Raw genomic sequence first — 13,636 nt, 5'->3', positions numbered from 1 at the left:
GAAAGATAAAAGCCTAGCAAGAAACGTCTTATCCGCCAGAATCAACGTCAGAAAAATCGTAATCAAAACAGAAGCGTCGAAAAAACCACCAAGCAAAACCAATAAGAAAAACTAAGAAAATAAAAAAAACTACAATCAAATCAAAACACTCAGAACCCTCCTAACTGCCATAAAATTCAAGAGAATAAGGCAGACACTATTTTTTTCAATGCATCTTACTTGCTGCAGATACTTGCCTCCAATTTGTGGGGATGTTTTTTTATCTCTTTATTCTATTTGGGCAAGCGAGTCTAAAAAACTTATTATTTACTAAATTTTCATTATATATGTATTTTAGTAACATCATAATTTGTTTTGTATTTATTTTATCTTTTAAACAACATATTAATTCAATCCAAATACAGCATTAATGTTATTGACAAATTAAACAATTTAAATATTATTTATTGGGTTAACTTTAGTATTAAAAAAAGTCCAAAGCACTTTATTTTAAATTTCATTCTTTTCCCTCTAATTAAAAGCATAATTTTTTTCAATAACTAATTCTTAGGGCTATTAATTTGGGCAAAATAAGTCCAAAAGTCGTTTTTTTTAATTAATTAGGTTTTTAGGCCGATTTTAAAATTAATTAAAGAAATAAGTTGAATTGAATAGAAAGCATGTTCAGCCGGGTAAGCTTTTTGTACAGGTGTTAGGAAAGTGCGCCTAGATGGACGTGCTTTTTGGAAAGCTCATTTAGTTGGACGCACTTTCCAACAATAGCTTTTTGTATGTTGTCGCGCCAACAGTAAAAAAAAAATTAAATATACCAACGGTTATTTTTTTACCCTATAAATACTCCCAAATTTTATTTTTATTCGTTCACATCCTTCTCTCAACTCTCTCGTTTTAATTTTTTTTTGATATTTTCATTTAAAAATAATATTTTTTTAATTATCTTATTTTTAATCATTCAAATCGATTTTTCACGAATAGTCACCTCTCTAATTCGCTTCGACGACAAGTATATTTCTACCACCCAAGTTGTAACACCCTTTACCCGTATCCAAGGCCGGAACAGGGTACGAGGCATTACTAGACTTAACCATACACATAGACGAAAATCGGGCCATAAAATTTCATTTAATTCAAAGCTTTTCGAACACATGCATAGACTCATATTTAAAGAAATATAACGTGGCATAAATGAGCACTTACACATCCATAATCATGCAATAACATATCATTCACTTTAAACATATTTGCTTACCATCCTGTATATAATATATATTCTTACATTAACTAGAACTAGACATGCTAAATCTTATTCTCATTTTATACCATCATAATGTAGTTACCAATTTGTCCATTAAACATTCATATTCAAGGCAACATTACTCATTTCCATTTAATTCATGATCCACTGGCCTGCATTTAACTTACCTGATGTATTACCAATCATGCATAACAAACAAAGCTAATTATATCATCACATCAAAACATAGGACATGGCATGATTAATTAAACTTACAAACCATAATGGATAAGGACTACATTTCATGATCATATACGATGACTCAATGCAGACCAATACGTATGGTCAAAGTCATAATAATAATACACATCATAAACCAACTTCCTATACATGCCACTCACTTGATATTTCTAATATTTGAATTAATTCTCCCAAAAATGATAGCTTGATAGTGTGATTTTGCCTCCAACGATCTCCAACCCCGAGCCGATCTGCCAAAACTGAAGAAGTAGAGAGAAGGGTAAGCTTTATGCTTAGTAAGTCCATATAAAGTTAATAAGCAATTACCCACATGTTTTTTTTTTTAGGTAAAACATCATAATTGTACAATTTACTTTTGTTCAGGTTAAGTTGTTTTACCAAGTTACAGTTACTAATTCATTTATATCTAGAGCTACGAGACTCAAAATTAAGTTTCGTTAATTTTCCTTGAAACCAGACTAATATACCTTTCTCCCATAAAATTTAAAGAATTTTTTATTTAGTAAATTAGTACAGTTTATTCATTAAAGTTTCCCATATTTTGCTGTCCAATAGTTCTGACCTCTCTTCACTAAAAATTATTTTTCTCATAGTACAGAATTCGGATAATGCTCTCATCTATCTTTCTAGAGAATAGACTCATTAATGATTTTAATAATATAAATTACAACCCATAATTATTTTTATACAATTTTTAATGATTTTCTCAAATCGAAACAGGGGATCACGAAGTCATTCAGACTTTCTCTTGCAACAATTTAAATATCTCATAATATAAATTTCGATTGCATATACCGTTTCTTCTATGTGAAACTAGACTCATTGGGATTTAACCTCATATTTTATTCAGCCCCTAATTAAATTTCCACAATTTATGGTGAATTTCCAAATTTGCACCACTGCAATAACCCAAAACTGCCAAGGCTAAATTTACTCATTCATTACTATTATTCACCAAATCCATACAATAACATTTCATTCATAATGGTAAGAACACATAATTATGCTTCATAAGCATAAATCCATAATCTCAATGTTATCAAGTATCAAATACTTATTCCAAATCATGTCATTTTCATAATATTCACCAAATACTATATACATCATAGATCATCACATGTCAAGGCATCACACATAAGTTTAGTGTACATACCTATACAACTTGTAACATAACTCAAAGACATACTCACCAATGGCTTATCTCATTAGGATCATCAACTAATACTTTGCCAAATTACCCGTTGAACACTCGGAATATAATCGGATACACGGAATGCATGCACATAAGTGCCATACCCACAACTAGACAAACTCAATAGCCTGCGGAATATATGTGTAGCCAAGCTACCATGTAACCCACCCATAAGCGAACTCGGACTCAACTCAACGAGCTCGGGCGTTCGCATCCATAAGTGAACTCGGACTTAACTCAACAAGTTTGGAACTCAAATATCTTAGTGACATGTCACTTGTATCCCAATCTATTCCCAAGGTTCAAACGGGATTTTCCTCAATCTCACATCTTTGTCGTCTTCCACGGAATGTTGGAACCGATACTTGGTAGCATTTAATATTTATCAAGTAGCTCACATAATTTGCATATTACTCAATAATAACCACAAAGCATAATATTTCATGATAATAATCATCATATCAAATAAATATCATTAAATTACTTAAAATGACAATTATGTTACCACATTTACACATGAACTTACATCTCATTTAATATCAAGGCAATAACATTAAATTACACATTGCATTATTAAAAAATATATGAACTTACCTCGTATGCGAAAATGACCATTTTTACCATTTTGTCCACAACCTGATATTTTTGGATTTTATCCCGAATTTCAATTTTTCCTTGATCTATCATTTCAAATATAGCCTAATTAGGACTCACATCATTCAAATTAACCCAAAATCGTATTTTGGAAAAATTACAATTTTGCCCCTAAACTTTGCCAAAATTACATTTTTGCCCCTAGGCTCGTAAATTAAACTTCATCCTATTTCCTTATGTTTTATGACATGCTGATCATTTTTCCCTTCTATAGCAACATCAAATTCGCACTCTAACATGTACTTATGAACATTAGGTATTTTTACCGATTATGTCGTTTTACTCGTTTTCACGTAAAATCGCTTAGTAAAAGTTGTTTAACACAATTTCAAGCTTCATATTCTACCATAAAACATCAAAATAAACACATTTCACCTATGAGTATTTTTCCAAATATAAACCCTAGGTTAAATTATTGCTAGAATAAGCTTTAACCTAGTTACCGGGATTTCAAAAATGTAAAGAACTTTAAAAACGGGGTTAGGGAGCACTTACAATTGAGCTTGGGAGTTTGAAAAAACCTTAACCATGGCTGTTTCTGGTAGAAAGGGTTGAATGAAGAAGATGATAGCTAATTTGGCTTATTTCCCTTTTTAATTCTTTTAATTATTAGTTTACCAAAATACCCCTAACTTAAAAATGTTTTATTACACCCATTTCATGTCTATTTTTGTCCAGAAATTAACCAATGGTCTAATTAAGGACCTTCAATTTAAAATTTCATAACAATTGGACACCTCTAGTATGTAGAACTCAACTTTTGAACTTTTTTATGATTTAGTCCTTTTAACTAAATTAAGTGCCCGAACGTCAAAATTTTCGAACGGAATTTTCACGAAATTATTCCGTGTAATTGTAGACCATAAAATATAATAAAAAATAAAATTTTCATCGTCGGATTTGTGCTACCAAAACCACTGTTCCGACTAGGCCCAAAATTAGGGTGTTACACAAGTAGCAATGGTAAGTCGAAAATTTAAATTTCGTTAATTTCAATAATGTTAAATTTAATTATTTTTTAATTTCAAAATGTTTTTATTGTGTAAATAGGTGATGATCATATTCTGTAGGCCTTCATTCATAATATGGGAAAGACTGCGATCCTTGAAATTCGTGGTCACTTGAAAGCGGCTGGATTCTTACATGCGTCTCAAATGTTCGGGGGCTACAAACTCGATTTGGCACTAATCAACACATTGGTGGAAAGATAGATGCCTGAAATACACAATTTCCACCTTCTATGCGGCAAGTGTACAATCACACTCGATGATGTAACGCTACAACTCGATTTGCCAGTGGATGGGTCAATCACCAGGGGATCAGGGGTCGTTTTAAGCAAAGTGGGCCTCTGCTAATCACTATTGTGGAAGGTTCCAAACAAGTTTGAAAGTGGTTAGATATCAATGAACTAGTTAAATGCTAATTTTGACGAGCTCCTTGAAGACCTTGTAGACCGAACGGAGGAGGACATAAAACAATACGCCCAAGCATACATCATGAGGTTAATTAAGGCATTTTAATACCCGTCAATTTTTGAAATTTGTTACACGTAAGGTTGCTACTACATTTAGTGGACTTATATTTAGTAGACTTCAATGAGTGCGGGAAATTAAATTGGGAATTTGTCATATTGTCCACGTTATACTGGGAGATGTGTCGGGCCACGATACTGAGTGCAGCGTTGATCTGTGGTTATCTATTCCTACTGTAGTCGTGGTCCTGGTGGTGACTACTATTTCTACGTCTTAATGTGACCGGCCCATATATGTTCCCATTGGTGATAAGGTAAATATCATTTATTAACAAATACGTACTCAATGTAGAATTTTTTTATTATACGTTTCGACTAACATTTCGCTTGTACAGGTGGAACCATGGGTTGAGCTACGTGGAACTACCCGAGGAGTTAAAAGATATTAGGTTGTTGTTAGATCAATGCTCAGAAGCCGATGTTTGTTACTTGTTCTTTCAAACCTATATTAATTACGTAATGATTCGTAAAAAAATTCATATATAATGATATTTACGATTTTGTTTTTCAATTTGGATGAATGTAGTACGCCGACACCGATGTCATATATTGCATTCCACTAGAAGTGTTAAAAATCAGCAGATGTAGGACTCCAAGTTGTCGTTCTTAGTATATGCAACGATAGAAATGCATGAATCGAACCAGGAGTAGCGGAAGTTTTTTAGACTCGTTAGCTCAAATATAATTTTGAAATATAATATTTATATTAAATATTACATTAAATAGCATATTATAAATTACATTTATAAATTAAAATAATAAAAGTATTGAAATTATATCTATATTAAATATTTTATTACACATTAAAATAACATTTATGTTAAATGATAATTACAAATTATTAAAATCATATATACTAAAAAATATTTTTTAAAAATTATTATATTAATTAATAAAATATATTAAGATGTACTATTTTAATTAATGAAATACATAGCAAAATTAATAATATTGTTTTTTTTTGTTTAATAGCATATTAAACTTTATATCTATCTCTAGCAGTTTTATTTTTTTTATAATTTGGGAATAAGAAAATAATTTTAGTTTGCACCTTCCATAATAATGAATATATTATTAATATAAATAAAACATAGGAAAAATTGTTTAACTTAATCAATAATCGACAGCATGATTACTAATAATGATATTAAAAGAATACTAATGGCGATGGTTTTGGAAGTTTACACTCCAGGGACCATGTCAGGATAACAAGGAGTGCCGGTTTGCGAAATCCAATTGTCAGTTGCAGTTTCAAGGAAGACGCCAGGAGTCCATTTCTTGGCTTCATTTATATCGATTGTCTTGATAGATGGCCATTTGACCCTGCCTTCGGTTTTGGCACCGGGTCCCCTGTTTTGGAACTCTACAAAGTAACCGGTGTCTAGTCCTACGGTGCCTTGCATGGGGCAGTAACCCTCTGGTGTAATGATGTCATCAATATTGCTTTGCATTATGATGGTCCTCGCCAAAGCTTTCCAAGGACGACCTAGGTACGTCTTACTCTTGTCCTTCACCGGGAGGTAGTCAGGGGCACCCGAGATGGTACAATTTTGAAGCACAATGGCTGAGTGAGTGTATGGGAATTTCCTTCCGTGGGCTGTAATCATGTTGTTCTGGTTTTCACCTGGCTTCCTTGCGATGATCTGACAATTTTGGAACACGCTTGCCGCATCCCCAAAGATGAAATCTACTGTCCCGCTGATGAGACAATCCCTATAAAATTGTTTCTCTTTGTGAGCATAAAGGGTGTCTTGGTACCCATTGAAATGACAATTGAACATGATAACCATATCACATGTTGCCCTAAAAGCTACTGCTTGATGACCAGGGGGTCCTGCTGTGTTCTCGAATCCAATGTCCCTGGCCATGAAACCAGCCCCATCCACACCTACAATATTTCACAAACATACATACTAGTTAGTCACCTCACCTCACCACCAAAACTTATATGTATATACTACTACTTACCAACTGTTGCAGTGCCGAATGTTTTAAGCGGATGATCCCTAATGCAGTTAAGGTCATTGGTGATGATGGTCTTAGTTGGGCCATCACCGATGAACATAACATTAGTCATCTCCTTGGGTAAAAGGACTTGTTCCTTGTAAGTACCAGCCTTAATGTGAATAATAAATCGATTCGGGCTTTTCAGAGGGACTTCAGCCAAGGCCTTGGTGATGGTATCATATTTCCCACTACCATCCTTAGCAACCACAACGTTAGGCTTCAAATCTGTTGGTTTTGCTTGAAGTAGTCTCCTTTCAGCGTGGCCTATCCACTCAGGTCCATCATTAGACAGGAGCTTACGTTCGAACCCAGTCGTGTCGATATTGAGGCCTGGAATTTTAAGGCCATTCAAGATGGTGGATAACTTAGTCACCATGGTTAAAGAATTTTGGGTAAGCTCCATTGAAGTCTTCAAAATTGAATTCATCTTCTCCGCTTGTTCATTATTTACTTCCGCATATGAGTCTACACATGTTTGTAAGGTAGTTAAGGCACCGCTTAGCCACACCCTCAGGTTCAGTATGTAGTCACCGATCTTACTCATCTCGTATCCCCCCAGCTTATCAAATGAAAGTTGCAGGTCAGCTATTGATAAATCCAACACTTCTTTACAAACCTTCAGGGCTGCTTTGTTGTTGTCATCTTTATTCAAGTCTTGTATCGTCGCTGAATTCGCCAACACTTTCCTTATTTCCTCTATCGCTGCTTGGAAACTCGTCCTTATCAGCTCTTTAGGGTCGGTGGAATTAGATGACTCCAGGCTCTTCTCGCATACCTCTTTGAACTGTGTGGGTTGACAAACCGTCTGCACTGCTTTTGTCGAACTCGATATTTCACCGCTTTTTGAATCACCGTTGTTTTTTAAATGCGTGACACCCACCACTGCTGCCACCACTGCTGCCACCAAGAACACTGAACAGATACCAATAACAGCAGCATTGTTCGCCATAGTTTTCTATTTATTCTTAAAAAACCTCAAAAAATTATAAAATTTTCCTCCTCCTTTCCCTTGAAACAGATTTTAAACAGAGATAGGAAAAGAAAAAAAAAAACCTTTTGAAGTTGTGGGGCTGCTTATTGCTTATTACTTATTGCCCCTTGGCTTGAATAATACATCATTGAAATGCCCTATTTATACTACCAAAGTAACCCTTTTCTTAGCAAATTAATGGTTATTTTTAGTTTATTATTAGCTTGGTGGTATTAGCATGGTGGGGAGTGCTTCACGGATATATTATCACCCCAATTTGTTACAACTTTTAATTTTATATATAACTTTTCTTTTATTTATTATTATAAAATGCATTCATAAGGAAAGTTTTACCTTTAAATTTATAGGTAAATTATATTATTAGTCACATAATTATTAGTAAAAAAATTTCAATCACTCAATTATTGTTAGGTTTCTTTTTGGTCATCCAAGTATGAAAGGTTACAATATGGTTATCAATTATTTAATTTTATCTTTTTAATAACTAGAGTAAAAATAAAATAAAAATAACAAAAATCTAAGATAGTTGAGTAACTTTTCAATTACTTAATATAACTTTTATTTTATTAATTATTATAAAATGCATTCATTTGAAAAGTTTTACCTTTAAATTGTAGGGTAAACTATAGTACTAGTCACCTAATTATTAGTAAATTTTTTCTTTGGCTACTCAACTATATTTAATTTTTGGGTTTTTCTTTTTACACGTTAGCCAGCCGGTGACAAAAAATAAAAAAATGAATAATTAGATGATTATTTTGTAACTTTTCATAATTGAGTAACTAGAAAATAATTGTACTATAATTAAGTAATTAATAATATAATTTACTCTAATTTTTTAACTGGTATGATTTGGTAACTAAAGTTACATTTAGGCTCCGTTTTGGAAATTATTTTCCAAGACACGGGTAAAATCTCATTCATTTTAGGGAAAATGCCTTAAGGATTTTTTTTCTGTAAGACATTTTCCATCTCCTTCTTCATCCTGGTAAAAGTCCTTCTCCCTTCCTTCCATTCTTCATCTTCTTTCTCTCTTTCTCTCTTTCTGCAAATCTCATTCCTCTGTTTCTCTCTTTCTGAGGCAAATCTCATTCCTCTTCGCAAGGTCTTGACTTAAAGGTATGGCATCTTTTTTTTAAAGCTTTTTTTTTCTTGTTCTTTACTTGTCCACATTTTCTTCTTGTTCTTTTTAAAGCTCTTTTTCTGGGTTTGGGTAAATTCTGTTGATTCAAGGTTTTTGTGTGGTTTTTTCATCAATGTTAGGAAATGGTTGCCTCTATCTTCTTTGAAGTTGCCTGTACTTCATATCAATTTTGATACTTGAACACTATAAAGATAATATGCAAGTATGTCAATTATAGCTTCTTTTGCTGCAATATCATTTTAGATTTTTATGTTGGGTTTATGTTTGAGCCAAATTTAGTGAAATACATGTTTAAGTCTCTGTGAGCAGTAGAGAAAGGTTTTGGGTTTCTGATATCCCATTAATTGGATTTCTGGTGGTCAATTATAGAAATTAAGAAAGCCTTAAATTATTCTGTAATAAAGGACTTTGGATTTTATAGGTTAGTGAATATCATAAATTTTAGAATAAGAAAAGCCTCTAGGTAAGAAAGGAATAGTTGGGTTGCTGTCTTACCGGGGAAGGGGCTACTCTTGTCCCTTACAGCCTCAGGTGCAAGGTGTAAAAAAAAAGTAGTAGCTTGAGTGAAATGAAGTGCAGTATGTATATCTCTGCATTTTTCTGTGTCTATATATATAGCATAAGATATATAATAAACTCTAAAGTGTAATCTATATCTACAAAACATGCAATTTTATTATTGGTCAATATACATGATTTACTTATGGTTCATGTCTATTGTTTAATACACGAATTTTGATAAGGTTAGAGTTTAATACTAACCGTTTCTTATTGGTAAAGGTATATCTAATGAAAAAAGTGAAAATTAAATTAAATTAAAGAGAACTTATATGAGGCGGATGCTTTTTATTCCTATTGCCTTGCAAAAAAGGTATGTGCCTGGTTAAATGGGTATTGCCTGAAAGGGTTTGAGGCACTTCTGTTGTCTAGTGTTAAGGCGGACAGCTCAGGTGTGCCTAGGCGCATGCCCTGACAACACTGAATCTTATTTCTGAGGCAGAGAATCCATAAAGACTGCTTTTCCTCTGTCCTATTGTTGTCAGTGAAAGGAATTATAATCCTAAGACCTATCCATAAAGTTTTAGTATTTCGGGTCAATAAATGTGAAGAACCGAAAGACCTGTGGGCATCAAATAGGTCTTTCTGTTAGTATACTTTCTGCTGAAAATTTTTACTCAAGAATCTTTATAAACAATTGAAGGCCTATGATTATAGCCATAGGTGCTAAGTTATAAAGTTGATATCTACCGTGTTGACATGGTTCAATAAAGGCTTCTCTTATAAGCAAAAACCATGGAAAGCTTAGTATTGTTATCCAGGGAAATCTTCTTTAAGCATATAACATCCTATATGGTATATGTCTGTCTTGTAGATTTTTTTCCCCTTAACTTACAATGTTTTGAACACAATATGTGAAACTTTAAATACGAATAGAGGTGCTCATGGGTCGGGTCAGGCCGGGTTTAGGTTGGGCTCAACTAAAAATTTAGGCCCATTCATTAGGCTCGGACCGAGCCGGGCCTAAAAAATAGGCCTACAATTTTTTCCCAGCCCCGCCCAAATAAAAATGCTAAAACCCGAGCCCGGCCCGACCCGCCCATATTATTTTTATATTATTTTATATAATTTTAAATATATATAATACATCAAAATACTAAAAAATCAAAATAAATATTTTCCAACAAATTGAAAATAAATTTTAAAAAATATGTAGACTTAAATAGCACTAAGATAGATGCAACTTAACAAGCAAATACATCTAAAATAATAACAAAATTAACAAATGCCTTTAAAATAATAACAAAATTAATAAGAAAATAACATTAAAAAACAAAAAAATAGCAGATTTTTTTTTGTCATTTAGTGAATTCGGGCCAGGTCGGGCCGGGCTCAGGCAAAAAATACCTTACCCGAAGCCTGACCCGTTTTTTAAATGGGCCTTATTTTTTTGTCCAAGCTCATTTTTCGGGCCTTTATTTTTGCCCAAACTCTCTCACATTTCGGGCGGGCCTTCGGGCCGGGCCAAGTAGCCCGACCCATGAGCAGGTCTAAATACGAAGTATGTAGTTTATTTTGCTAGCGTCCTTGCAATGGGAAATCAACTGCCACGATTGTGATAGTTCAAAAGTTTATTTTAGTATATTCATGTTAATAGGATCTTACTGGAAGTGCACTTCAGAGTCTGAAAAATGAGAGGGTAGCGATGCTTGAATCCTGTAACATTTTTTGCAGCTGCCAGTTTTAACCTTATGGATCCATAGTGGATACAATTTTAAGATAAATGTGTATGCATGAACATTTCATGTTTTATCTTGTCTCCCTGGAAATTGTTATCCTTAATAATTTTGGAAAGTTAAGTGGTGATAGCAGTAATGTTGTTAGTTACTGTTAGTTGCAGGGTTAAAGAGGTTGTAAAACTGGTATGAGCAGTTAAGAAGGCTCTATCAGAAAAGTAGTTTTTTTGTGAATGAAAAGAATCAATCAGATTTTTTTTTCTAATTCTTTGATTTCTTCTTTGTATTTTGTTTCTTTGTCTTATTACGGTGGTTTTCTATGACGTAGTGATATCTGTTCTTTTAATACCAATGGTTACACTATGCATGTGGGAGCTTCATGCAGCTAATACATTTTATTCTTTCTAATTGCAACAAAGCGTGAAGGAGGATGTGGCAAACATAATAGCACCCCTGATGGTGAGGCCGATAACACGGTGGCCTTTCTTTGCCTTCTTGGGTGGTGTAATGTTCTGCTTGCTGGCTAGCATCACATGCCACTTCTCTCTTGCCACTCTGAGCGCCTATTATATATCATGCTCAGGCTAGACTATGCTGCGATCGCGGCTCTCATTTCTACTTCCTTCTATCCTCCAGTGTATTACTCCTTCATGTGTGATCCATTCTTTTGCAACCTCTATTTGGGATTCATAACCATCTTGGGAGTCGCAACGATCTTAGTTTCCTTATTGCCAGTGTTTTAGAATCCAGAGTTTCGCAGCATTCGTGCATCCCTCTTCTTTGGCATGGGCATGTCAGGAATAGCACCCATTCTTCACAAGCTCATCTTGTTCTGGCACCAGCCTGAGGCACTTCACACAACTGGGTATGAGGTTTTGATGGGGCTTTTTTATGGCGTTAGAGCTTTGGTCTATGTGACAAGGATACCTGAACGGTGAATGCCCGGGAAGTTCGACATTGCTGGGCACAGCCACCAGCTTTTTCACCTCAAATGGCAGGATCTAAATGGATGTTAAAGTGAAACTAGAGAGGAGTCGATTACTGAAAGAAGTAGCTAAAATTTATCTGCGATTGAATTTATGCTCAACCCATTGTCAGTGAAGTGTATATTCATCATTAAATCAGTCTTACAGCTCTAAGAACCATTAGCTTTCAGCCGTAGTTTATGCTCTAGACATGCAAATACTTGTAATAATGTAGCAGAGACAATAACTTAATGTTTTGGAGGTTTTAACTTCTATGCATTAATGTACACAGCTTGTATACTTATAATGGGGGGTGGATGATAAATGGCAGAGAATAGCCTGTAAAATTTGACTTACAACAACACTACGTGTAACTTATTTTTTGCTTAGGTTTCTGTTCTTTTTTTTTTTCTTTAGGAAAGAACAGCCAAGATTGCTGGTAAAAATTAGAACATTTTTAAGTTAAAAATGTTACTTTAATCGAATATTAATTTAATTAAAAGTTTAAATTTTTCAAAAATTGAAATAAGAAATATTGCTGCAAGTGTATTTATATATCTTTGGGTAAATTATAGTAGAGGCCACTTAACTATGGTTTTTTCCCTTTTGGTCACTTAACTATGCAAAGTTAAAAAATATCACTCAAGAAATTCATATGTGCTCTTCTTTTTAGCTTCATGAATGCACAAATCAATTAAAACTCAGAGCCATTTGTTTGCTTGAAATAGCCATCTTCATTGGTGGAGAAAATTCCATTGTAGTGCTATAATCTTTCTTTGCTTTGTTGTTTCCTCTGCAAGGTGCAGGCTTATTGATGTTTTGGGCATTGTTTAGGTAAGTTTTCATGCACTGGCGTAACATGGGTATGCATGCCCCCATTTAAGTGCATTTGTCATGTATCTTTTCTGTTCTCTTGCAAAATGTTGTTTATGTGATCCAACATTCGAGTTCATGCATAAGTTATTAGCTCTATATAGTCAAACAAATGGTTTTCTTTCTGATTTTCTGTTCCTCTTTATAAAGTTACATTTGTTGGAGTTTTTGAGCAATTTATCCGGATGAAGTATGAAGCTCTATCTAAATCTAGAGCAACAATGCAATAAATCCGAATGAAGAATGAACAATGCAATAATTGAGTATTATTATATATTTAATTTGATCATTGCAATATATATAAAAATAATTTAAAATATAAATTTTTTAATATATATAAAAATAGCTTTTCCAGAAAATATTTTCAGGAAATCTGCCAAACAACAGAAAATATTTTACACAGATTCATTCAAACACCAGAAAAGTAAATCATTTCCAGAAAAGTAAATCATTTTTTAGAAATCATTTTCCGGAAAATATTTTACTGACAAACAAACGAAGTGTTAGGTTGATGGTAATTTACATGTATGCCAGCGGGTTGGACTTTTTA

At 33.5% G+C, this 13,636-nt stretch overlaps 1 protein-coding gene and 1 pseudogene across 1 annotated transcript; one reads left to right on the top strand and one right to left on the bottom strand.

Moving 5' to 3' along the window:
- Positions 1–5,910: 5,910 nt before the first annotated feature.
- On the bottom strand, positions 5,911–8,013 carry LOC108455251 (pectinesterase-like). The gene is made up of 2 exons (XM_017753833.2): positions 6,841–8,013; positions 5,911–6,760 (listed from the first exon to the last, which is right to left on the bottom strand). The coding sequence occupies exons 1-2, from the start codon at positions 7,826–7,828 to the stop codon at positions 6,054–6,056; spliced, it is 1,695 nt and encodes a 564-aa protein (XP_017609322.1). The 5' UTR covers positions 7,829–8,013; the 3' UTR covers positions 5,911–6,053.
- A 1,831-nt stretch (positions 8,014–9,844) lies between these two features.
- Positions 9,845–12,637, top strand: LOC108455252 (heptahelical transmembrane protein 4-like; annotated as a pseudogene).
- The last annotated feature ends 999 nt before the right edge of the window (positions 12,638–13,636 follow it).

This window comes from Gossypium arboreum, chromosome 9, assembly GCF_025698485.1.
Source record: "Gossypium arboreum isolate Shixiya-1 chromosome 9, ASM2569848v2, whole genome shotgun sequence".
In the NCBI taxonomy this organism is placed as follows: domain Eukaryota; kingdom Viridiplantae; phylum Streptophyta; class Magnoliopsida; order Malvales; family Malvaceae; genus Gossypium; species Gossypium arboreum.
The sequence above is the reverse complement of the archived record's forward strand: the minus strand, read 5'-3'. Positions and strand labels throughout refer to the sequence as shown.

Bases quoted from the DNA above. Each gene is read 5' to 3' on its own strand.
- LOC108455251 (XM_017753833.2), bottom strand. From the start codon at position 7,828: ATGGCGAACAATGCTGCTGTTATTGGTATCTGTTCAGTGTTCTTGGTG. The intron at 6,761-6,840 runs GTAAGTAGTAGT...GAAATATTGTAG, and splicing joins ATTCGGCACTGCAACAGTTG to GTGTGGATGGGGCTGGTTTC.